Source organism: Penicillium robsamsonii (genome assembly GCF_028829455.1).
Source record: "Penicillium robsamsonii strain IBT 29466 chromosome Unknown utg000005l_segment0_segment0, whole genome shotgun sequence".
Classification (NCBI taxonomy): domain Eukaryota; kingdom Fungi; phylum Ascomycota; class Eurotiomycetes; order Eurotiales; family Aspergillaceae; genus Penicillium; species Penicillium robsamsonii.
The window spans coordinates 3076140-3100997 of NW_026643223.1; the positions used below are offsets into that span (position 1 = coordinate 3076140).

General features: G+C 45.2%; 8 protein-coding genes across 8 annotated transcripts; 6 read left to right on the top strand and 2 right to left on the bottom strand.

Moving 5' to 3' along the window:
* Positions 1–2710: 2710 nt before the first annotated feature.
* On the top strand, positions 2711–3191 carry N7447_009195 (uncharacterized protein; the record flags this gene model as incomplete). Its single annotated transcript, XM_057233457.1, has 3 exons — positions 2711–2984; positions 3039–3109; positions 3171–3191. 3 exons carry the CDS (start codon positions 2711–2713, stop codon positions 3189–3191), a joined length of 366 nt encoding a protein of 121 aa, XP_057082999.1.
* A 2000-nt stretch (positions 3192–5191) lies between these two features.
* Positions 5192–6347, bottom strand: N7447_009196 (uncharacterized protein; the record flags this gene model as incomplete). The annotated part of the gene is made up of 5 exons (XM_057233458.1): positions 5192–5373; positions 5424–5488; positions 5543–5928; positions 5990–6100; positions 6162–6347. Coding segments are annotated over 5 exons (930 nt in total), but the record flags the coding sequence as incomplete, so codon positions are not given.
* Positions 6348–7980: 1633 nt separating this feature from the next.
* Positions 7981–10446, top strand: N7447_009197 (uncharacterized protein; the record flags this gene model as incomplete). The annotated part of the gene is made up of 2 exons (XM_057233459.1): positions 7981–8565; positions 8623–10446. 2 exons carry the CDS (start codon positions 7981–7983, stop codon positions 10444–10446), a joined length of 2409 nt encoding a protein of 802 aa, XP_057083001.1.
* A 145-nt stretch (positions 10447–10591) lies between these two features.
* On the bottom strand, positions 10592–13101 carry N7447_009198 (Major facilitator superfamily domain general substrate transporter; the record flags this gene model as incomplete). The annotated part of the gene is made up of 13 exons (XM_057233460.1): positions 10592–10713; positions 10784–10829; positions 10879–10918; positions 10979–11090; positions 11143–11409; positions 11472–11544; positions 11617–12046; positions 12093–12193; positions 12253–12314; positions 12371–12462; positions 12541–12675; positions 12728–13003; positions 13067–13101. The coding sequence occupies 13 exons, from the start codon at positions 13099–13101 to the stop codon at positions 10592–10594; spliced, it is 1791 nt and encodes a 596-aa protein (XP_057083002.1).
* A 962-nt stretch (positions 13102–14063) lies between these two features.
* Positions 14064–14458, top strand: N7447_009199 (uncharacterized protein; the record flags this gene model as incomplete). Its single annotated transcript, XM_057233461.1, has 3 exons — positions 14064–14192; positions 14255–14302; positions 14447–14458. The coding sequence occupies 3 exons, from the start codon at positions 14064–14066 to the stop codon at positions 14456–14458; spliced, it is 189 nt and encodes a 62-aa protein (XP_057083003.1).
* Positions 14459–14992: 534 nt separating this feature from the next.
* On the top strand, positions 14993–16718 carry N7447_009200 (uncharacterized protein; the record flags this gene model as incomplete). Its single annotated transcript, XM_057233462.1, has 7 exons — positions 14993–15068; positions 15125–15221; positions 15288–15475; positions 15538–15830; positions 15881–16189; positions 16245–16439; positions 16494–16718. The coding sequence occupies 7 exons, from the start codon at positions 14993–14995 to the stop codon at positions 16716–16718; spliced, it is 1383 nt and encodes a 460-aa protein (XP_057083004.1).
* A 1597-nt stretch (positions 16719–18315) lies between these two features.
* N7447_009201 (uncharacterized protein) lies at positions 18316–20780 on the top strand (the record flags this gene model as incomplete). The annotated part of the gene is made up of 3 exons (XM_057233463.1): positions 18316–19022; positions 19077–19910; positions 19985–20780. 3 exons carry the CDS (start codon positions 18316–18318, stop codon positions 20778–20780), a joined length of 2337 nt encoding a protein of 778 aa, XP_057083005.1.
* A 765-nt stretch (positions 20781–21545) lies between these two features.
* Positions 21546–22182, top strand: N7447_009202 (uncharacterized protein; the record flags this gene model as incomplete). The annotated part of the gene is made up of 2 exons (XM_057233464.1): positions 21546–21881; positions 21967–22182. 2 exons carry the CDS (start codon positions 21546–21548, stop codon positions 22180–22182), a joined length of 552 nt encoding a protein of 183 aa, XP_057083006.1.
* Between the last annotated feature and the right edge of the window lie 2676 nt (positions 22183–24858).

Sequence of the window (24858 nt, forward strand, 5' to 3'; positions counted from 1 at the left end):
GGCACCAGGGTATATCTAATTCTTCAAGTAGAGAACCGGTTGATGTTTGAGGGAGGTGAAGCCTCCCGCTCTCTGAGCTTCTCTCTCTGGCTTAGTGAATGTCCCACGTTATACTGCACTTCGTTGAAAGGTTAGTCCTCGATACCCTAGATTCCCCGTTGGATGATCATTTGATATACCTGGATGATCATTTGATATACCTGGATGATCTTTCGAGTTGGATACTCCTTCGGGTGGATACCCTTTGGAGACCTTTGGGGCCCGTTTGAGACAGCCCCACTTTGATCATCGAAACCTTCCGAATTCGATGCAAAACCAATTAAGCAGGGGTTCAACCACAGGGATTTCACAGGCATGAGTATGGGGAATCAAGCACGGGGATTTAAGTACAGGGATTTAAGCACAGGGATTTAAGCATGGGCAAGTATGGGGATTCAGGCATGGGAATTTGATTTAAGCATAAGGATTTAAGCATGAAGCTAACTCGACGCAATTATCCGAAGTAACCTTGCCTCGTTCTCTTACGACCCTACGATTTTTGAACCCTTGGTTTGGCCCATTGAAGTAACCTTGATTTATGAATACGACAGAAATGGCGCGGAACAAAGAAGGGGCAAAACTTCTTGGCAGAAATATGATAGGACAATCTATGATACTTTCACGGATATGTAACTCCCTAACTAATATAATATGACGAAAACAGATTTCAATGGACAAACTAACTACTCAATATATGCACTTGTGAAGTTTTGTGGAGTTTTGTGGAGTTTCGTGGATTTCTGGCTCACTCGCTGATATTCCGAGTAAAGTACCCTGTATCTCAAGACCCTTAGGACAGCGCTCAATAGCTACCCGAGAGTGCGAATATGACTATAAACATCTTCCTGGGATAATATGACTTGGCCAAACCAGAAGGTAAAAATGGCGAGAATTTGCACCCTGAAGGTTGATAGATTGAATCTATGTTGTTGGAAACGTGTAACCCTGAGATGAACTAGGAATAATTAAGGCTAAAGGAGATATGAAATACGACATCCCGAGATGTTGAAAGGAGTGTCTTGATAGGCAAATGGCTAATATAGCTCGGTGTCTAAGCTGTCGAGGCAGCAACCCATAGTTAACGCCCTAAAGTATTTCCGGCACGAGCTGGACAATCTAGAGCACATCAAGCGCGATAGATTACAACTTGATATCTCAACAACCACAATTTTATTTTATTTCATTGTGGGCGGATATCTGCTGGTATTACTTCTCGGCACTGTATACTGAGTCTAGGGAAATCCAAAGACTGCCTTGTATGTCGAAAATTACGTTGCTGTAAACGAGAGATATATGTCTCTTAGTCGATCAAGTCATGGGGTATCTCTAACCTTTTTTCAGGCGCTAGATATTACTTGGCGGTTGCTAAAATAGATACATCATAGTTGGTTGCCATTACCTCTACTATGTTATTTCGCACTGCGCAGCTCACTTGGGAAATACATTCGTAGATGCGATATACTCTACATATATTCTAATGTGTCTGTGATAACACTTTCTAGCTATATATATTAATGTCAGGGAAATCTAAAGGCTATATTGTTGCAGTATCAAAAATTATATCGCTTTAAGAGTTAGGAATATATATATCTTAATCACTTTGTTGGATAAATTTTTTCAATTCCCTAGAAAACTATCCCAAGTGCATTAAGCTACAAGGCGAAGCCTTTATCGACTACCATTCTTAGGATATTATTTTACAATTTATCGCATTTACTATGTGTTGAGAACTACGTATTCGGTAAGCGGGTGGTCCATGTAAGCCAGTGGTCCACCCCGAAACATATAGTAAATGCGATATTTGCTACACTTCTATCTCAACAACCAACGTCTTTGTTTTATTTAATTACTTGCCGATAGTTACCGATAAGCATTCTTAGTAGTATATATCAATTTCGAATAAATCGAAAACTTGCATTATTGCGGTATCGAAAATTAGACGGCAAACACTCTAGAGTATATATAAACCTCACTTACAAGTTTACTAAATTTCTTTAAACTCCCTAGAGTGTAGAGATAGCATATAAAAGCATTCAGCTACCAGGAAAAGCCCACACAGACCATCGTTGTTTGAGATATCAAATTGTAATTTATCGCATTTATTATGTGTTTTGGACCCGCTTACCGAATACGTTCGTTGTTGTGTGTTTGCCTGAGGCCTGAAACTTCCCCGCCAAGACGTACTTCTACTTCTCTGCGACATACCCTCTCTCTTCCATAGTCATTTATCAGACATATTTTCTCCGAGCTTTGCCATCAAGTATCAAGTGAAATAGTTAGATGACTATTATGATATTCCCTTGCTTAGTCTGGGCTGTGATAGCATTCCTTTTCCAAATTTGCGATAAACCCCCCCCCCCCCCCCCCTATCTGGGAAATACCTAAATCGAAGAATGTAGGTAAAACCAAGGCATGATAATAATCGATCGGCGTTGGCATGCTACCTGGGTAGCTTGGATTGCAGAACTGAAATTTCGTGGCATTCCTAGCTCAGGGGTGGTTTCCCCCTCGGGAGCTAGGGGTGTTCAACCACACCAACCCTAGGAGTATGAAGCCTGAATATAAAAGGGTACCCAGAGGGCCTGATATCGATTATTATTCCACATCGCATCATTCTATCAATCATCACTTTCAAGAACACCTTTCTTAACAGTTCCCTCCCTTTTTCACAATGAAGTTCACCATCGCCACCCTTGTCACTCTCGCCGTCTCGGCCGTCGCTATGCCTTCATCCAACGGCGGCGGAAAGTCTAAGCAGATCTCACTCTCCCAGGCCAGCGGACTTTGCCAGGCCGGCAAAGTCGCCTGCTGCAATCCTAAGAAGGATATCAGCGGTGATGGCGTTCTCGGTAACCTCCTCGCCGAGGGACTCCTGAACAACCTGCTCGGTGTTGGCGATTCCGCCTGTGCCTCCCAGAGCTTGATTAAGAACCTTAACCTTCTCGGTATGCTCCGCTCTTTACAAGATTTACATGGACACCATACTAATGTATTTACAGGTTTCACCGAGGAGGGTCAGGAGGGAACTACCTGCAAGAACACTATTGCATGCTGCCCCACTGGCGAAGAAGTAAGATACACACTTGCCCCTACGTTCGACGCTATTACACATACTAATGTTTTATCAACAGTGCACTGCCATCGAGGCATAAATTACCTACGAGGATGGAGCGATTCTCACTCGATATGCAGGAGCAGTGGATCTAGGAAACATGAGCACCTAGAAGCAGGGGGTGATATTTTGATCTACACATTTAATAGAGACGTTGTGCCTTGTGAATCATCTTTTTCTCAACTTTCTTCCCCAAGACTCCATTTCTATAGCAAAAACAATTATAATTGTAGGCGAATGTCATTGAATTCCGATTCTCCAGGCTGAAATGGCCCCTTTCGGTCTCCTTCTGTATATCTTCTGCCCTATCTGTCAGAGATCTTTCCTTAGATGACCTAAGCTTTGCCATCACACCTCAGACAAAACAGACGCATATATCTCAGGTCTGATTTACATAGAATGAAGAGTCAGCATCCAGTACGACTTTGGCCGAGGATCGGGCGCCCCAGAAGATAGAAATGCTACATGTGACAACCACCCACTGTAAAAATATAGGAGGAATATGTCTAATCTCCATATTACCTGGAAGTTCACACTTAATCTAAGATCTAAACAACACCCTCATTTCCGTCGTTATCTGTGAACTAAAACTTCACAGCTTCCGGGTTTCTGGCAATACTAGGGCGGTTTTCTTTTCTCTTGTCTCCCAGCCTTTGCATTCGATGACACAGTTGTACTCCTGGCCTAGCAGCCGAAAGAGTGGAATGTTAATTATGTCACAAATTATTGCCACAGTAATGTCTGCTTGGGTGTGCTTTCCGAACAAGCATGGTATAATGACACCCATGAAGCGCATCAGAGTCCTGGTAGATTTTAGTCTCGAGCCTGTTACACACATTTTGGTTATGTACGATATCAAGGGCCTGTCAGAACGTATACACAAATCGTCCTTACGCAATGATACCTAGTAGTATCAGGAGAACGGCGTTCCTGGTAGCCTATTCAACGTGTGTTAAGCCCCACAAATTATTCTTGTATACCGTGTGCGGCCAATTTCCTTCGTCTGACAGACTTAGGTTTCTTAGAGTCCACAACATACATATAATTAAGCTATTTAAGCACAAATAAAAAGGAAAAAGTAGTAACAAAAACATACAGCAGCATGTCCAAGGTGGTGCTCGCCTAGCGCCCACAGCTCGGGCATGGGTGGCCCGCCGCTCTATTCAGGCCACTCAGGGCAGATAGTTATACAGCCCATACAGCAAAAGGTACGTTTCCCATCATGACCAAAAAAAGCTACAAGTATCCTTCTTTTCCCCTCCGTTTTCACCTCTCCAGCCTCGCTTTATCACGAGTAATATGCGTACCAGCATGACGTAACGTTGAAATATATAGCTAATGTTGTGGATTTCGAAGAACATAGTAATAATGAAATCTAACGGGTAGTACTGCCACGAACAGAATTTAGTTATACTCATAAGTTACTCATTTTTAACGAGCAAGTCTCAGCCCCCGGGACAAAGATCCCTCTCTTAACTAAGTAAATGAATAAAGATGACGGTGTATCCCTAAATAATTTAACTCCCTTAATAACTTAATTATGGTGTTGAGACCACTATAAGTATCATGGAGTGCCGCAATACTCCCATATTACTTTACCTATGCACGTATAGGGGAATTTCACGAATTAACCGCTCGGAAACACGGTACCTAGGAGACCGGGCAGGACGGTGAGGATGCTAACTTAGGATTCGGCGTGATGGCTGTCTAATCTAAGGTGTGTTTAGATAAGGAAAACGCTACTCTTCGTGTCGTTATAATATCGGGCTCCTTTACAGCGCCCAAGGTAAACTAAGCCAGCCGAAGTAGACGTACCTCCGGCCACTAATCTGGTTCGAGAAATCGCCCAGAGCGGAGCACCCATCAAGTCTTTACGCTGTTAACAGACTTCGAGTCTTTTTTAGCAAGCCAACTTGACCAGGCGGAGTAGATGTACCTCGGGAATTGGAATACAAACCCAGCACAGCTGTCCAGGCCTATGGCTGGAATAGATGGACTTGAGTCTAAGGGCCGGACGGCACGAGAGGATGAGATTGCGGATTAATGATAAGGATGTCGGCGTTCCCAACGCGATTCAAGCTCTTCACCACCAGACCAACTGTTCAGCGTCGGAAAAGAAGTAATTAAAGCCCGAAACAACGGTCGAACCGTCATTAGGCTACCGGCAGCTATGCCTAGACTGGCTTCTACGTTCGACCATATTGAAATCTGTGTTGTTTCATCTGCGCACAAATTAGAAGGATGACGGATTTGGACGGTGAAATCAACTCACGAAGGAAGTCTGGTTTGCCTGCATAGTGCAGAAATGGGATGCGGATTATGACAGCCATGCTAGCTCTACCGATTATCAGCATAAGCTCCGAAACGGGAGAACAAGTAGAGTATACGAACATGCAAGCAAGGCCCAAAATTGCCGACACAACAAATTTCGTTCCACGATCCATTTGAAGCCTCCAAATCATGAAAACAGGTAGGAAACCAAGGGTGAAATCACATGCTGCCGTCACCCCACTATACATATAGACGATACCAAGAAGACTGTCTATATCAAGACATCGGCCTTGCATTGATGATCGATTCCAGTAGTATGCGACTGGCCAACATTGGAAGATTGAGAAGAAAAGGAAAACGGTCCCTACCACCGTCGAAGTCATCATAATACCGTAAAGAATCCACGAATGAATGCGCTCGACCGTAAGACGAAGAAGGGTGGTGGCAATAGATAGTCTTACAATGATGCAAGTAAATACGTAAAAGATCTGTCCTAGCCACCAACACTATCAGCCATAGCAGTTAGCAAGCTCTAAACTTCAAAGGATGCTTATTACAAACACCTACCAGTAAGCCGCGGCGAACGTCGTCTGGTCTATGATTTAAAAACTCTCGCGCCTTTCCCATCCCATATAAGGCGCCCACGATGCCGCATATAGCGAATGCCATATTGAAAACCTGCATGCATCTTAGTTTAATGATTGAGTACTTGAAAGGCACTTTTTTCAATCATACTTACTGTTGCCGCTACCATCAACACATCGTCGGGCCCAAAAGACTTCACAATTTTCAATCGAACAAAGCAGCGGAGACACACAGTGACTAGCGAAAACCCGAAGAAAACTGCAGTGGTGATAATGATGGCATTGCTGCCCCCATTTCCCATAGCTTCGAGAACACGGATGTATTTGAGAGCATAGACTGGCTGTCGTTTAAGATATTCGTGGCATTAAAGCTTAATTGAATTGTTACGTAAGAAAAGGAACGACGTCATCATTGACTTATGGAATGTTTCTCTCGCAAGTCACATTGCAAGGCACATTGCAAGGATCCAGCCACATGAAAGAAATCTCTTTAGCAGAGCAAGAAGAAGGTTTCTGCAATCGGCACAAGGACAACATACGAGGGCTCACAAGTCCAATAATAGAGGCCTAAAGAAGTAGACCCACTTCCATAGATGAGCCGCTAATGGTCAATTAACCTCCCAGATCATGAACTTCTTGATATTGCTAAGAATACCCTGGCCCAAAAGAATTGTAAATTGGGTGAATGAGGCACATTTAAACGGCCTGCTTGGCCCGAATGGCTCCAGATTCGTCTCTCATGATAGACTCAGAAGGAATGGGCCTTTGTATGCATATTTGTGGCCAGGCTTTCGTTTAGGGTCAAATGGAATAGTTCCCACTTCTTCTCGCTGTACCTTAGCTGTGATGCTAGAACCGAATATAAAATCCACTCTCAAGAACTATGCGCGGAGTGTCATCTTCTCCACGGCTCCCAGGCCCAGTGCGGTCGCATCCGAAGGCTTCCACCTCACCCCTGTCTAGGCACATTCGATATTCAGCGTAGTTGAATGGGCTAAAAAGTGATGGAAGTACCGAAAAATAAAAACATACAACAGTGAGGATTCGCTGGTGGTCACCCACCCAACTACTAACTCACCGGCGTGTGGCTTAAGTACGGCTGAGCGGACGGGAAGCCCTGTTTTCCACACCCTATGGTCGTATGTACAGGAACATACATGGGAGAAAAATATAACACATGCTTAATACGTGAGGTATACATGTACAAACTCTTATTTATAGATATCTCCGGAGCGAAATGTAAGTATAGCAGCTCCGTCGCTTTATCTAGTATAAATACGTTTACAGTTATTATCTCAAGAATCTCATCGACTCTAGTTTATAAAGCGGACATCGCGACGATGGATATAGGAGATACTAGACTAGTTTATTACAAACTTAAGATCACCCATGGCCTAATTAATATTATAATCATTTTACAAGAGGTTAATTATATATTGATACGCACAAAAGGATAAGCCCCGGAAACACTGAACTGTATTCTCCGATGTAAACGATGGCGATCACACTGAGCTCGGTGACGCGCCTACACCCGACTTGCTCCGCATGGGGTAAACGGGATATCCCCCGCTCTCTTCGATCCCAGAGCTCAAGCATCGAGTGCTTATCTTTTTAAACATGCTATTATATTGAGCATAGGACGAAGAGGCAAGACAAAAAAAAAAGTTAACGTCTATTTGACCTGGTAATGACAACAGAATGCCTCAATACTGCGCCGCATCCAGGATCTTGGCAGGTAAAGATTAGAAATTGAGGCTGAGTCCGCTAGAGCGTGTAAATGCCTGGCTGTTCTCTTCTGACATTCATTTTTCTGTGAATTTAGTTTAACATACCTTGCCGCACCGCCTTCCTCGAGCACACGCATATCGAAACAGTCAGGCTACGGTCAGGCTACGGTCAGGCTACGTTCACGAATACTCCCTCCGCCCTGCTTTTGTCAAGCCGACCGTTTTCCTATTGGTCAACGCCGGCCAAATGAGCTTAGAGGATATCCAGAGCGAGCTCAGGAAAGCGACATACTACAAAGATACAGCAGAGGCATTCATCCCGTATGAAAGCATCCGAGAGATATGGGCCGGGGATCGGCTGGAACGGTTTCTGAAGACCCATGACCCAAGTATTGGTTCCTTGGAGATCGGTGTAGCACGAGACGGCTTGTTACGTACGATATCTATCCTCGCGAGTATCGCTCCTCGAGACTGGCCAGGATGGTCGAGGTTCAAAGACATTTTCTTTCCGCGGGATGATCTTGTGGCCGATCGTCGCCGGGACAAAAATACTCTCGTGCTCTCCAAGAAGGAACTTGAGGATGACTCATTTCTTGGGAACACCCTGCTAGTGCGCGCTTTTATGGATGATAGGTGGATTTACTTTCCAATTGTTTTAGGGGGGAACAAGCAAGACCCTTATAAAGAGGACCTACGGTTACCACTATTTCAAGAGGACCCTGTGATTCGACAGGGTGGCTTCGGGAAAGTGACCAAGGAGATAATACCTCCGAATCAAATCATCATAGGCCATTTAAGCGACCAGCTCGGTATACCAGAGGCGCCTCATCCAGTAAGTTTCATAGTACATGAACTGATGCGACCAGTCGCTTACAGGCTTTCTTGGTAGGTCAAACTCATAGTTGCCCGAAAGCGCTTCGCCAAGGGAAATTATGACGTTGAAATCAGACATCTGAACCATCTCCGAACAAGCCTATCCAGTCATAAGCGAATCATTTCTGATCTGGCAATATTTACCATTAGAAATGAGTTGAACATCATCATGCCGTGGGCGGACATGGACTTGGAAGATTTCTTGATTGGAGGTTACAGAGAGATGCAACCCACCCCATGTTTGAATGATCTAATCCAGGAATCCAGAAAGGTTGCATCTGCCATTGATTTCCTGCACATGCATCTCCAACTCGAGAGCGAATGGCCCGAATTTCACCACCAAGCAATATGCCACGCGGATATCAAGCCCAAGAATATTTTGGTATTCAAATGCGATGGCTCTTCTACGGGAGTTTGGCGAATTACCGATTTTGGTATCTCCCGAATAGCACATCGTGGCATATCGGGAAATTTAGATTATGCCACTAGTGCCCAGGGCCATGCTCCAAGAGGGGGCACATACCGGGCACCAGAGGCCCGGTCTCAACGAAGGAGCGATGTCTGGTCGTTTGGATGCATACTAGTGCGCGTCTTTGCCTTGGGACTTGATCCTGCGAGTCTGCCAGAACTCGACGAAATGCGAAGAGAACCGCCCAACGCTCACGACGATTGTTTCCATCGAGGATCTCCTCCCACTCTCAATCCAGCCGTCGAAGCTTGGATTCAAAAACTGCCAACCAGATACCCCGTTCCTCATAGCCCCGTTTTCTTTGACAACTTGCAGAAGCTCCTTCGCTCAATGCTTGAGATAGATTACCACCGTCGCTCATCGGCAAGTGAAGTTCAAAGCGGTTTACATAGACTTCATTCCTCTGCCATATCAAACTTTACTCCGCGAAGCTCAGTAAGCGGATCGTCAAACAAAGGAGTGGGTGTTCTTGTCACTGTCATGAAGACTGGTGGCATCAACCAGGTCCGTGAAATTTTGCTAGACGATATTGATGTGGAGCAATGTCATGAGGGCGAACGACCTTTAATCTATGCTATTGAAATGGCCAATGCCTCTATGATCAACGAGCTTTCTGATTATCAGCGAAAGTTCCACGATCAAAATTTGGACGTGCGAACCCCCTCGTCCAAAAGGCAAACGCCACTCTATCTTGCGGTTTGCAAGGGTGATTTTGACACCGTGAAAGCTGTGATTGATGCCTATGTTCATTCTGATTCCCACGCCAATGCCAGTACTTTGTTGAACGAAATGTGCGAGGATAAGACTCCGCTCATGCAAGCAGCCTTCCTTGGTAACGCCCGTGTGGTCTCATTGCTTTTACAATGCGGTGCAAATCACAGAATCTGCGTGCAGCGACAAAAGCTAAACTGCCTACATTATGCGGTGAAAATAAACAATCGCGCGCAAGAAGACGTTATAAGGGCATTTAAGGGCAATATGGTTTTTGATCAGCTCCCACCCCATAATCGTCTTGATAGTTCAGACAATATACCAAGCACGACAGCATATGAGACACCGATGATGTTGCACATCAGTCTCGCGCTGGAAGGTGTGAAGATAGACTCTTTGTGGCGAAGGAAGTTCAACGCACTCTTGGAAGGAGGAGCGGATGTGACTAGGAGGTACGACGGAACCGTTTCGGAGATGAGCCCTTTGGAAGTTGCTATAAAGGAAAGGAACGACTTGCTTGCGCAAGTGCTTGTTGATGCGGGTGCAACCCTACCAAAGGGCTATGTTATACCGCCAGGATGCTCCCATAAGATGAAAAAGCTTGTCAAGAACGCGCGCGGTGAGCACGTCCAACGGCGTGCCTTTACTTTTTACGGGTGATTTTTCATTTTCCATGTCTTCTGCGTTTTTTGCCGGTTCTATATCCCCGACGTTTGATTTTGAAGGATTCAACTGTATATTAAGATTTTTCCATTACTATTGACAAAAATGGCACAACACCTGCATATTCACATTCTCAAATATATCATACTTCTTCTCTATCTTGTAGGGCTGTACTCTCCATATCTCCCTGGCGTGATGACTTCCGATAGAGGGGGCTTAAGAACGGAGCGTGGTCCAGAACCTGTTCTTTTGTTGCCCGGCGGACTATGATATTATCAGCATATAATCATGGCAGAACAAACGACTTTCAGTTAGAGTAAACATGAAACCTTACATATTGAGTTCATTTCCTCTAGCTTCGCGTAGTTGGTTTCGGGGACCTGAAATATCAGTATGACACACAGCGTAGAAGAAACGGATGAGACCAACCAAGAAGAAAATCAAGATGAGTGCCAATAAATTCAAAGCTCTATATGATGGTCAGTATTCAGTATATGAGTAGATGAGGCATAGGAAGCAGTAGTCTCACGAGAAGATGAACAGAAGGTTTTTCTCAAATATTTTGATCAACTGGGGCACAAAAAGCACTAAAATCCCAAGACCAAGAAAATTGATCATAACACTGAAGCTCATTCCCACCTCTGACATTTATTAGTCCGGATAGTAAAGACAGTAAAGCAAGGGGGGATTTACCGCGCACGCATAGAGGGAACACCTCTGCACTCAGTGTAAAAGGAATGGGCCCAGCACCGATTGAGTAGAAAAAGACAAAAAATACACAGCTGAATACTGATATCAGGGTTAACCGAGCACCAGAGTCGGAGAGTTTAAAGAAGCCGCTGACTACGATCAGACTAAAAAACATCCCAATAAATGAGACAAGTAGCAGAGGTCGGCGTCCACGAGAGTCAATAAACCTGTATGCAGGCAAAGTAAAAAGAAAATTGGCTAGACCAAATCCTATTTTTTGCAAATTAGTTACATCCCTCTATAGTCAGGATGTTTTTTTTTTCATCACCTACCAAAATTGTACAATTTAACCGACGGTTTTTGGTCCTTGAGAAGCCAGGGTGAATAGAATGCTAAAACATTGATCTGTTGGTTTTTGGGGGATTGAGCGTTAATCAAGTGCACAGGGTATTTGAGACGTGCGTGTATAAAACTTACACCACACAGTTGTTGTGATGCCATTACGATCGAAGCGACCGTGCACGCTCTTCGAGTTCGTGGATTTGTGGCGAGATACATCATCCGCTTGAAGAAATTGCCTTTTCTGATCCATTTTTGGTAGGCATAGAGTTGTTCTACCTCTGACCACCATGGCTTCCTTTGGGGGTCCCATACTGTGATAGCCTCGGCCTGAAGCTGAGCATGGATGTAGTAAAGATCTCGCGCAGCTTGGATGGGAGTTCCTCGGAGCTCTAAGAGGCTTTTATATGCTTCGGCATATTGATTCCTTTGTATCAGAAATCTCGGCGACTCGGGACATATAAACACCAAAAATAGAAGGACGACGGCGGGTATTATGGCGGTTGCCAGGAGTACTCTCCAATTATCCATTACGATAAATGCGCACAAGAAACCGAGAAAAATCCCACTAGAGGAAAGTTAGATGGAAGTCCGTTAAGAGAGTTCGAACGTACAATGCATCGAAAAGTTGCCACAGCATCAAGACTTGACCTCGGTGTCTATCTGGTGCTGCTTCTGCAGCAAATATAGGAGCTATTGAAGCTTTCGATCCGATCTATTCAGATAGTAGTGTGTCAGATAGTAGAATGAGAAACTGAGAAAAGACAAACATACCCCCACACCAAGTAGTATTCGGCAGGCGAGTAGTGACTCCCAATTGGTGCAAAGAGCTGTTCCTGTGTTCATTATCCGAATTAGTCTCTACACAAGAAGCTTTAAGGCCACATATTACCTATCACAAGAGCGACGCAGAAAACTGCAGCAATGAAAAGCGCGGGGCGTCTGCCAAATTTCTCTTGGAGAGGATCGCTCAACCACGTCCCTCTGTAGTGTCCATGGTTAGAAACGTATAAAGAGTAAGATGTTGAAATTGTGCTTGACTTGGACCTGAGAGCCACATACATAAGACTTCCCGAAAGCCAAGGAGCTGCATTGATGGTTCCAATCAAGAATGACCCGCTCCCGTTATTACTAAGCTTAAAATCTTTCTCCCATTCGAAAACAGAGCTGCCGTTAATGGTTGATTGCTGCCATCCCCTGTTACCATTGTCAAAACAATCCAGTGGATTGACTGGCATGTTGAACATACTGTGTGATTGCGGCACAAGCCGTTGCCATGATAGTGACAAGAAGACCCCTAGTATGCAATAACGACAGCGAAGTCTCCAAATACTCTTCCTTTAGGGTCGCGGCCTCCATGGGGGTAAGCCCGGGTATCGCATGACCCCATCGCTGTTTTGCGATACTTGCGCCCTTGATGAGGGTTTGCAGGTCGACGACACTTTCGAGCTGAAGACGTTCGTGAAATTGCTCGACCTCGGCCTCTAATTGAGGGTACTCTTGGTGAATGAGTGGATTGTCTATTCTGATTGATCAAAGCCATCAGAGGTTGTTTCAAGGGACAGGCTTCGGGGGTTTCATGTGTTACATTAGGTGACCTGAAGGGCGTGCGTCTGTACTCATCTTGCAACCTTATCACTATGGACTGTTGCAAGCAAAGGCTCAGAGATACGGGTGTATAACACGACAATTATAAGAAATAATTGGGGAGATCTTTGTGAGATGAGTAAACGTACGGATCCTAGCCCAGGTGGGAGAGCCTCTTGCTGAGTTAATATGTATTCCAGGGGATCTGTAAGAGCCTCAAGTTTTGGCATAGCCTCCTCTACAGATTATTTTATGAACATCACCTTAGCGCTAAAGCGCATGGGATGAATTCGACAGTTAATCTAGTACCGAGCCTCCGTGATAAATTGCGCCAAGCTCGCACTAGGAAGATAGAAGCTGAATTACGAAGACTTGAATCATGGATATTTGTGAATGGCAAGACTAGTATGTTAGCAATGTAGTCACTCACCCGAGAGTTACTCCGTGTTTACTCTGGATATTTTTAGGCCTGCGAAATATGCCTTGCACACATGTCAATGGTAGATGTTAGAAATTATATACGGTATATAAATAGATACCCCGGGGTGTTTTTTTACCCCTCACGAGCATTGTCTGCATTAAACCAATATAGGTGACGATTTGCACCTATCGGCGAATGCCGCGTCGTAGCGGGAAGCAAGACAGATGTCAACAGCAATGCGATGGCAAAACGCTTGTGCATAAGGACGGACCGGGAAATTAATAATTGGCTTGGTTTCAGTATCACAGCCACACCAGGCTTGATTGAAGTTAATCGTGACTGCTAGACGGCTAATGACATTTACCCATTAAATTAAACCCGTACGTAAATCCTTGGAGTCATATTAGGGCTATACGAAGAGGCTCTTCGAGAGACCCCGGGTTTAATGCTGGTGTGGAGACGACGGCCCTTATTTATCCTGTTAGTTCTTACTCTCGTCTTGGGCCCTTATCCACATTATGCGAAAGTATACTCCGTCCTTGGCCTCAAATCTTTAGTTAACACAGCCTCACTCAAAATGTCTTCAAGCCGTGCACAAAGCGAATCAGTTTCGACCATTCTCAGAGAAGGAATAAGCGGTTATATCAACCGCTCAAAGCTTGAGAGTAGACTTTATGAATTATTCGGGCGCAATATCCAAGTTGTGGTGAGCACATGCTGCCTCCCATAGAAGCTCAATGTGAATGCTAAATCAGCTATATCTTACAGTACTTTTGCGGCCGAATCAGTTTCCAAGCGCAACGAGAAGTGCAAGAGGTATGCCTCCCGTGGTCTGAACATGATATCGATTCTCTCTTTCTAACAGTGATTTCTCTGGATCTAGCATGAAATAGCGTGAGCAGATCTATCAACCTTGGCAGTCCTTTAGTCTACATGGTTGCTAACATCTGACTTGAACAGGGATCTCTTTGAGGATGAACGGGTTAACTGGGGTTGAAAAAGGATATTTGTACCATATTTCTTGACTACTTTTCAGCAATTTGAACTATCTGCTTTTGAATGGACTTGTGTCAATCTGCCTTGTGGTTTAGTTGTTGTGTTGGCTACCCCTGATGGGACTCAATGGGCTGTGTCCTACCCCAGCCCCTCATTGTCGGCTGTAAACGGCACAAGAAAGAATAGATACTGTGTAATTCAAGTCACATAGCCTCCCAGGAATTACCAACGTAGCGCAACTCTCTAGCAATTTATGTTGCAGGGGATGTGAGCTGCTCAGTCGGGCGTGAGTCGCCTCTATGTATTGTCCAATGTCCCTAGGATGACTTATCCATGAGCCCTTAGGTTGACAGCCAAGGCGGTTCTTTTTAATTTTTTTTAATCTAAGCCTCTTTTCTACGACTCATATTTAAGTCGTCTCAAATGACCTCGCATAGCAATAATTCTATCTACTATTTCCTCGGCGCCTACTTGAATCGAAGAGAACATTCTCTACCGAAATCAAATTAAATGGCTACCAATTCAATCTATCCTACATTTTGTCTCCCTGACGATCCGGCCAGTATCTCTATTTACCAGAGCGATGGTTAGTTTGGCATTATTTAATCAGACTGAACAGGTGCTAACCTATGTACCCTGCAGTTGACACATCGGATAAACTCATTGCTACTATTTTTAAAGACAACGGCTTGTTCCAAGAACATATTTCAACCACGCTACTTCCAAGATTGCGCATCATGTAAGAATTTCATATCTATCTATGGATTCTTGCAGCATGTCTCACTCTCATTTCTTTGAAATCCAGCTCCATAAACTCCACGTCATCGATCAAGCCACTCCAAATCTCAGAGGATGCTCTTCAGAAGCTCAAGAACACCTATAATATTGGCGATGAATTATTGGACTTGATTTCGACATTCGGAGATAAACCCATGAGTGCAGCTGTAGGTGAAGGGGCAATGAAAGTCCAAAGTGGTGAGAATGGCATTCAAGGTGGGAGATTTCAACACCTCATATCTTATTCATATACCCAAAGGAGCTAAACGATATTTTAGATATCTCTTACAGACTCACGTTCCCAACGCCAGTGGGAGCCCACGATTGGACTATGCGTCAAATAGGTGTTTTCCACCGCCATGATCCTAATGATCTTCAAAATCTCTGGATCTTCTTTCATGTCGGCCCTAATACACCTATGCAGAAAGAAATTGAGCAATATGCCTCACTGTCCCAACAGGGGCTACGCTCAGATCATGCGTGGCTCACACTTCACTCTTCTGTTTTCTCTTCTTGTCTGCATAATTGGCGGTCCTATGTTAAATGTCTAGGCCATGATGTGGACAGACACGTTAGTATCTGCCAGTATTTACTCCTCGGTTTATCTGACTTTTATATTAGACTGATCGATCCCTGGACTTTATCTTAAGAAACATCGATCATTTTTTAACTGCCGGAGGTGACAGCAACTTGACAGCGATTCACAACACACGCGACCTTCTCCTACCCACATCATACAGATTAAGAGTGATATTGGACACCCTTATAAGACTCGGTCATCTGAGCAGTGTTTTGGCCTCACAGCATGACGGCGCAGATAATGGCTTTCAAAAACTTGCCACGTGCATGGCATACCACAAGGATCGTCTGGAGGGGCTTGTTGTTGGCGTAGACGTATTGAAGGAAAAGATCAAAGATATTTTGAACATGGTAGGCATCAACTGCCAGGATATAGCCACTATTCCCCTCGCTAACAGATATAAAGACTACACTAGGATTGGATTTCAGAATGAGTAGCCAGATGCTTGACCTCAACAATCGGATGGTTGAATTAAACAACCGCATGCTCAATGCCAATGAACAGCTGCTCCAAATTGGAACCAAAAATTTCGACGACAATGCAACGGTCAAGGTAGTCACCATCTTGACGCTTATATACTTGCCTGCAAGCCTTGTGTCGGTAAGAAGTATCCCGAGGGCCCCAAAACTGAATTTCCTTCTCACCACTTGATAGACTTTTTTCGGGATGAATTTGTTCAAGTTTGACAACGGGACAACTGAAGAACTCAAAATATCTAGGCAATTTTGGATCTTTGTTGTTGCTACAATCATCTTGGCAATCATTACAATCAGCACATGGTATCTATGGACCCACAAAGAGCAGGTTAGAAGGCGGAAGTTCCGTCTGCTGAAGCGCTGGCCAGCGCAGGATGCCGAGAAGATGCAAAGTCAGACTTGACGAGTTTTGTGCCAGTGGATATGTTCATTATGTGCTGATCGAATCAACTTAGAAGTCTTTATATTGGGGGAATTCGAGTGACAAAGCATCTTGCTATGTAAGAACAGATAGACTGCGTTGATTTTAACAGAACTAGATATTTTTGTATTCACATATTTACATACTTGATGGATGGCCATTGGGATATGCAGGATGCAGGCGTATGTGATGATCATCTATAGAACCCACCGCACCTTTCTCACATCCGAGACAACGAGGTGCAGACGCGAGTAGAGTACGACGGCTTGGCCGGTAAACCATTGCGTACCATCCGATCATAATATTTGTATGCTCAGTTATAAAGGACCAGTCTGTTTTTCATAAATTAGTTTTCCTTCTGCCTCCTATAGTAGTCTAGTACGAGATCGAAATAAGGTCGGCTTTAGGGGGTTTTTTTCGGTCTCAATCTTGAAAGTATGAAAGATCAGAGAAAACATCGGATTTCTTTGGTAACCGGCCCTTACATATTTTTTTTACAAAAATTACAAGCGGATTCAGGGGAATGTGCCGCCACGCTCACGTGGGAGCCCTGTGACGATTCCTTGGCAGTTCGTTCCCGATACTCTGTTGTAAGGATCTTTATCCGCTAGACTCAGAAGGGCCAAAAAACGTCAGGGAAATTAAATTGACTTTGTATTTATATAGTAAATTGATCAATTGATTCATATAACATTTTAAATTAATTAATTTACCATGTGGTTGTGTAGTAAATGGTGGTTAAAGTAAAAATGATAAAAGATTTTACCAGTTGTACGTTTGGGTGATCCCCTCCGTTTGGCGGACTCCGTAAGGAGGGTCTGTAATTGTAAAAAATATAAGGGCCGTTAGTGGGTCCTGAGAAAAGAAAAGCGTTAGGGAGGAAGCAGATTTCGCTACTGACTGTAGTGCGTGTTATCCTATAACCCGCTACTTCGTAATATCTATTTGAAGAGGTATCATGTGAGAAATCAAATACTCAATGTTTCTCCTGCTTAGACCTGACAACGGGTAACCGAGTATAGGGGAGCAGATCTCTCACATTGGTCAATGACTCCACCCGATAATTCTATGCCTTAGATGGAAAGGCTCTCACACAAATATGTTTTCGTTGTGAAAGCCGGAGACTCTTGTATGCATCTAGTCAGGGTCTGGTGCCCCTCCGACAGGCCAGAAAATCATCGAGACCCTCTCCCTCAGATAAAACCTTCCCTTTATATGTCCCATACCATACTTTCATATCATTCCACTCTCTTTAATTTTGTCCCTTTTATCTCTACTACGGTAGCCTCGGCCTCTCGATCACCATGGCTATCTTAAGCCACTGCGCCCCCCTCATTACCATGGGCATCTCAAGCCGCTGTGCCTCATGCACCCCTGTATACTTGTGAATTGGTGCCGCGTGGGGGCGAATCAGTTTGAAGCAATGATTGACACGCATGAGCCCACGCGGCTGAAATTCAGCCTTGTGCTCAAATAATTGGCATATTTTGCTCTTCTGCAGCACTTGAAATTCTCTCAATCAGCAATTGCTTGTTTCACCAAGGATTCGGCCTGGACGCACACTGGTACCTAACGAACCATGAATCGTGGCAAAGCTCATAGTCTCTGGAGTCACGTCCAATCTACGTTTATCCGTCAGCAATACAGTGGAGTCCCAAATGACGGACGACGGGGTCATGATGAGCACGCCGCACTGGAAATCCATCCCTCGACCTTTTCCCTCGCATCCTTCTCGTCGAAAATACAAAAGCCACGGGCTTCCTTCCTCAAATCAAATCTCGAATCCATCGAGGGCCATACCCTGATCCAGCAAACCGATGGCTGGCAGACAACAACAGAGGCCATCGAGGATGGTGGCTCACCATCGAAGGTGGTGGAAAACAACTGGATTGTTGGAGTACGGTACTGTGCTGCAGCGGGGGCCTGTATCTTGGCCATAAATCTGGTCGTCACAATCGTTGCAGCTGGAATAGCGACACGGCATGGTGGTAATAGCGCTTGGGGAACCTCCGTAGTCATTTATCAAGGCGATTGCGGCATCGTCAAACGATGGTCCCTTGCATTGCACTTGATTATTAACATTCTAAGCACGCTCATTCTCGCTGCCAGCAACTACTGCATGCAAACACTAGTCGCTCCAACACGAGATGAGGTAGATGCGGCTCATGCGCGTGGCGAGTGGCTAGATATCGGAGGTGCCAGTATAAAGAATCTTCTAGCGATCGGGAGAGACCGACTTGGGCTATGGATTATATTGATGCTGACGGCATCCCCTTTTCACTTGATGTAAGTGTAGGAATACGGGCCACCCCTGTCTATCGCTGATCCAGGCCCCGATAGGTATAACTCCATGTTCTTCGAATCGTTGTCCACCCATGACTTTGGAATTTTTGTCGCACCGAAAGATATGAATTCGTCCAACGTAAATTCTCTCAGCACTCCAGCTCTTGAGAAATGCTTCCATTCGCCAAATACCCACAATGATAGGGGAACAGTTCTGAGCTGGAATGAAGCTGTTTCTGAAATTACAAGTCGGAATTACAAACGATACGACTTTGACGCCTGTTCTTCTTTCCGTCCCCCACACACGGGGATAAGAGCACTGGTTATGCTTGCCGATGATTTGACCGTGAGTGATGGGGGCAATGCATCAGTTCTCACCGTTGATCGTGACCAAACCTTCGTAGACAACACTGTGTACGCTGGTCCGTTTGCCTTTGAAAGTGCGGGGGATGGTGCTTCTGTACAGTGTACGCGTGAAGAGAACTTCCCTACGTACGAGAGCTTTGATAGCCTTACTGGACACAACTACACGGTCCATGAGTGCCTGGTGATCAAGGTTGGTGAGCACTGTCAGTTGTTATATAGCCCACCTATATGCATTGCAATTGCGCTTACCGCATTTGTGAAGGTCTCTGCCATGTTTCTGGCCGCTCGGGTGGGCCGCAACCGATCTCCGCCCCTTTTGACTGTTGGTGATGCCATCTCATCGTTCATCTCAAGGCCGGATCCAACGACAAAAGACCTATGCTGGCTGTCAAGCAAACATGTCCGCAAAGGGACCTGGACTGGAACGCACGGAGAAAATTCCACTCCTATTTACAATTCGCTCTCAAAACCGCAATTCTGGTCGCGAGCAGCAACTCGATGGAGATGGATTGCAACTCTATTTTCGTATGCCTTACATTCATTCACAAATATTTTTTATCATTGAAATCCCCAGGAAAATCAGCTAATACTCAGACTAGATGTTTCCTAACCCTATTTACTGGAATCTTTCTGTTTGTTTTCAGCTTGGGGGGAGTCGATGGAAAGTGGATTTCTGAAAGCCAGTTTGAGAATCTTTTCTCATCAGATGTGGATGAAAGCGACTATGGGACTATTGGTGTTGGTGTCGAAGACATGCTAAAAGCTGTGGTACTTGCCAACGTACCGCAACTCGTGGTTACCATCTGCTACTACTGCTATAACGCAGTACTGACCAGTATGCTAGCTGCTTCTGAGTATAGCTCCTACGGAATCGAACGCAAGGCGCTTCGTGTCACTTGGCCCATCAGCAATAGCCAACAGCGATCGACATATTGGCTCAGCATTCCCTACCGCTACAGTGTGCCTGTTCTTCTCCTATACATGACCCTCCACTGGACAATTTCTCAATCTATCTTCTACCTGCAAATAATTGGATACACACCGCAGGACAAAGAAGGATGGAGAACCAGTCAGCTTGGTTACTCCCCTGCTTTCATCCTCTTCTCGGTCGTGGTTGGGGCTGTCATGATACTTGCATTGTGTATATTGGGACTCAGGCGACTCAAGTCAAACGCTCCATTGGCTGGATCTTGTTCTGCTGCCATCAGTGCCGCCTGCCATGCACCCACCCATGAGAGCCTAGATTCTGCAATCCGGAGCAAATTGAAGTGGGGTCAGACCACTGGCCTGTCGGTCGGGTCGATCGACTCCGAGGGAGATGAACCGGAGAAGGGACATTGCAGCTTCACGTCATTGGATACTGTGAAACCCACCCTGACCAAACTATACGCTTGACCGTCTTACAGTATAATGGATAGACGTTTGATATGAAAATGTCCCTAATCCTAATGAATTTTTTTCTCTCCAAAAGTCTAACGGATTGGATTGCCAGCCGCATCCGAGGTCTCCAATTAGGACCCTTTCGGCCTCGGGGTGGGCCTGTCATATAGCCGAGGACCGCCCCTTTTGTCGGAGTGAGAAGGTTGGAACCTTCATCGATCTAAAATCCTTAGAAATCAGAACTTTCCTTACCCAGACGGAAAAATAAGTAAAGATAATCTGCCTACATACTAAGCTTGGCTGTAGATCCAGCGAGAGTAGAACGATCTCGAGACGAGCAACTGCTACAACTTGCCCGTATAATGCTCAAAATATAAGCAAACAACACTAGACCTTTGTTGATAGATGAAGGCACCAGCAGTGTCGACATAGAAATCGATTCCCGTGTGTAAGGAAACTCTTGGTGTACGACACGTAAAAAGGTCCTCTGTACTGTTTACACCTACCACTGCCTTTGTATATAGTACATATGAGAGTCTACTCCGTGCTATTATTTATTGTTATTGAATATTACAGCACCGAGAAGAAAGATATCCTAGAAGTATAAGAGTACGTGCTGAACTAAGTGTCCGTGACTAAAAGGTTTGCGCTCTGGGATATCCCTGGATGTTTGCATGTCACCGAACTTTAAATTGACCGTACAACATTGAGCTTTATCATTTCCATCACCTTGATCCAACCGCTTCTCATCTCTTACCATCTTCCCCCTTCATGCTCACTATGCCCGAGATGGAAGCTCATCCAGTTCTTCCTAAGATGATTGGTGAAACGATCACTGCACCCTCCCCGAACCTTCTGGACTCTACTCTTTATCCCCGTCGTGATTGGGTCGTCATCGAAAAGCTGAGTGAGTATCCACGCCCGGTTACCCCCAAAGATTTTGACGATGGAGTGGGCCCCGCATACACCGCTGGAAAATATCTTTGTCGCCTTGCAGGTTCCAGAGACCACGGTAAGCTTGCCTTCATGCACATCTATGAACAAATTCCTCTAGTTGGGACTGAACTTGACAACTTGAGCGTTCGCAAGGCACAGGCCTCTCAGCCACGAGGCCACGTGGAGCTCCATGCCTTAAAGCATCTTATAAAGAATAGATGTACTACTACCCCTAAACTCCTTGGATATCCAATCGATAAGCAAGACGAGAACGACCTTGTCCCCGGCGGATATCATCCACCTTATATGGGAAAATGTCCGAGAATATTATCCTCTTAATATTGAGGAGTTCTGGAGCCTTCCCTACAGCCGACGAGAAAGCATCCGATTTTTGCTAGTTCTCAACTCCCCAGCCTGGTACAAGTACCTTTCCATCAAGGCGAAGGATCTCAAGAGTGAACAAAAACAGTGGAAGTGGTGAGGAGAATAAACGCTTCAGGGGCATTCGGGGCGTTCAGGTAAATTGCCTCCAGGGCTGAAACACGAGAGGAAAAAACAGGAAGAAAAAAGAAAAACATACAACAGTGAGGATTCGCTGGTGGTCACCCACCCAACTACTAACTCACCGGCGTGTGGCTTAAGTACGGCTGAGCGGACGGGAAGCCCTGTTTTCCACACCCTATGGTCGTATGTACCAGTTTATGTATGAGAGAGGATTATAGAATGTAAATTATTGACACGTGGCTGGGAGCGGATGCGATATAGATAGAGTGCTCAACGAATTCTAAGATTTTGGTTTAGCATGGCGAAATCAAATTTTGCTTATTGGAACAAAGCTGGTCAGCCGGTCAGCATTGCAGCTGGGGCTCAAAATCCACCAACGACTATTCCATGCCCCATAAGCCCCACTTTCATTGAATTCTTCTGTTCTACTACTTGACTGTCTTGCTTATTAGGACCTATGTATCAAGAGAGAGCTGTAATACCTAGAGAGTACGTATGTAGAGAGGAAAACTGTCTATATCCATATTTATTCCATGCAATGACTTGTTGGGCCACAGAGAAAGAGAGGGAAGAAGGAGCAATCTCTGCTGTTCAATCTATGGAGAAAGGGGTATTAATACCCTACTGTCTAGCAAGAAATCATCAAACAATCGCATAGTCTATAGCAAAAAGTCAAGCACAAATGAGATGGCTAAACCAGACGGAAAGGAAAGAGGTGGTCGGCAAGAGAGCGAAAACCGTCTACATCCATCTAATGATTTTATTAGTTATGGCGGCCTGGGACCGCTGACAAACAAATGATAGTTGTGGGAAGAAAGAAAAGAAGAAAGAAAGAAAAGAAAAGAAAAAAGAGAGCGAGTGAAGACCATCCTGTACAAGGGAAGAACAGAAGGGACAAAAGCATCAAGGGAAATACGGATCTCTTGTCTCCAGGCTGTAGAGCGAAGGTACTCATGGTTAACGACCAGAGGATGTATTGGCAGCCCCTATGTACTACCTGATATCTTCTTCCCCTTTGGGACACGAACAAGCCAGTAGATAAGCAACGCGCCAAAAATATTGGCTATGATGTATACCCACATCAGACCGAAGTTCCGCCATGCATCAGCGAAATCGCTGGAAATCTGTAAGAGGTACGTATTCGTTTTGCTGACCGTGCAGAACGAGCAGTCGGTGGTAGCTAGGGGGTCTTTCAGATACCCGGACCCAGTCATTTTGATGAAAGGGTCCATATAGTCCTGACAAGTTTGATTGGCTGGGGGGTTGAACTTTAGGTACTCGACTGCCTCGCAGAATGCATCAGCACCCGAAACACCCGTAGAAAGCATTGCTGAGACCAAATACGTAAACGGCGAAACGCGGTACATGAAGATCCAAAACCCAGGCAAGGCCTCCTTGGTCGAGAGAACGCCGCAGAAGATCAAACAGAGGGAGAATAACAAGGTCGCGATGTTGCCACCAGTTTCAGCCAATTCAATTCCTGCAATCACCATGTGTGCGAAGGTTGAGGTGAATAACAAGAATGTCCAGATCAATAGGAACATGAGGGCGCCTCGTTCGCTCACTGCGTCATCCGGCTCTGCATTCCTATACAAGCCAATTGGATAATACCAGCAGACGAATATAAGTACCGACATGAGTGTATTCCACGGTAATTCCACCAGGATATTCGAGATCATAAATGCCTTCCAGCTGTATGCCTTCGACGGACGCTCTCGCACCTCGTAAAGGGAACGTTGGGTAACAAAGTTTGGCATGATCTGCTGCACCAGATTCCCGAAAATTGTCATCAACATGAAAACACTAAACATCTGGTTCTGGAGGCCTTGGATGGAATTCTTGGCGCGGAAAAAGGAGAATCCAATATATAGCGCTGTGAGGATGCAAAGGGCAGCTTTCGACCAGATATAAGTGGGGGTTCGGAAGTATTGTGTAAATACACGTAGGAGACATTCCCACAGTTGGACGTAGAAAGGCGCAGCGAATTCCCGGAATGCGTCAGGTGAAGAACCAGCTTGTGACTTAGAGGATAGGGTGAGCTTTAACTCCGAGAGATGCTCCTTAACCTTTTGATACTCGGGACTCTCCCGCCAGACCTTTGGCCACTCAATTTCGCTGTGCGTACCCGGGGCTGCACCAATAACATCCAACATCCATTCTGCGGGGTTTTCTCCAGGGGTGAGATGATGGGCACCGTTCCGTTGGAAATAGTTCGACAGAGTGGACGAGTTTTCTCCAATCTCACCAAAGTAAATGGTTTTACCCCCCTGGCCAAGAAAAGAAGACGGTCGAATCGCTGGAACAACATAGCCGAAGGTTGATGAATAGTGCAGAGAATTGCTTGCCCATGCTTAGTGAGCGTGTCGATGAGGTCAAGAATAGACCAAGAAGTTTGACTATCCAGACCACTCGTAGGTTCATCAAGGAATAAAAGGAGCTGGGGCTTCGCGGCAAGTTCCACGCCTATTGTCAATCTCTTCCGCTGCTCAACGTTCAATCCCTCGCCCGGGACACCAACGATAGCATCAGCGTACGCTTCCATGCCGAGGAGTTTAATGACCTCCTCGGCATACTCTATCTTTTCTTCTCGGCTGACCGTGGCAGGTTGACGTAGCAAGGCACTGAACACTAAAGCTTCCCGAACAGTCGACGT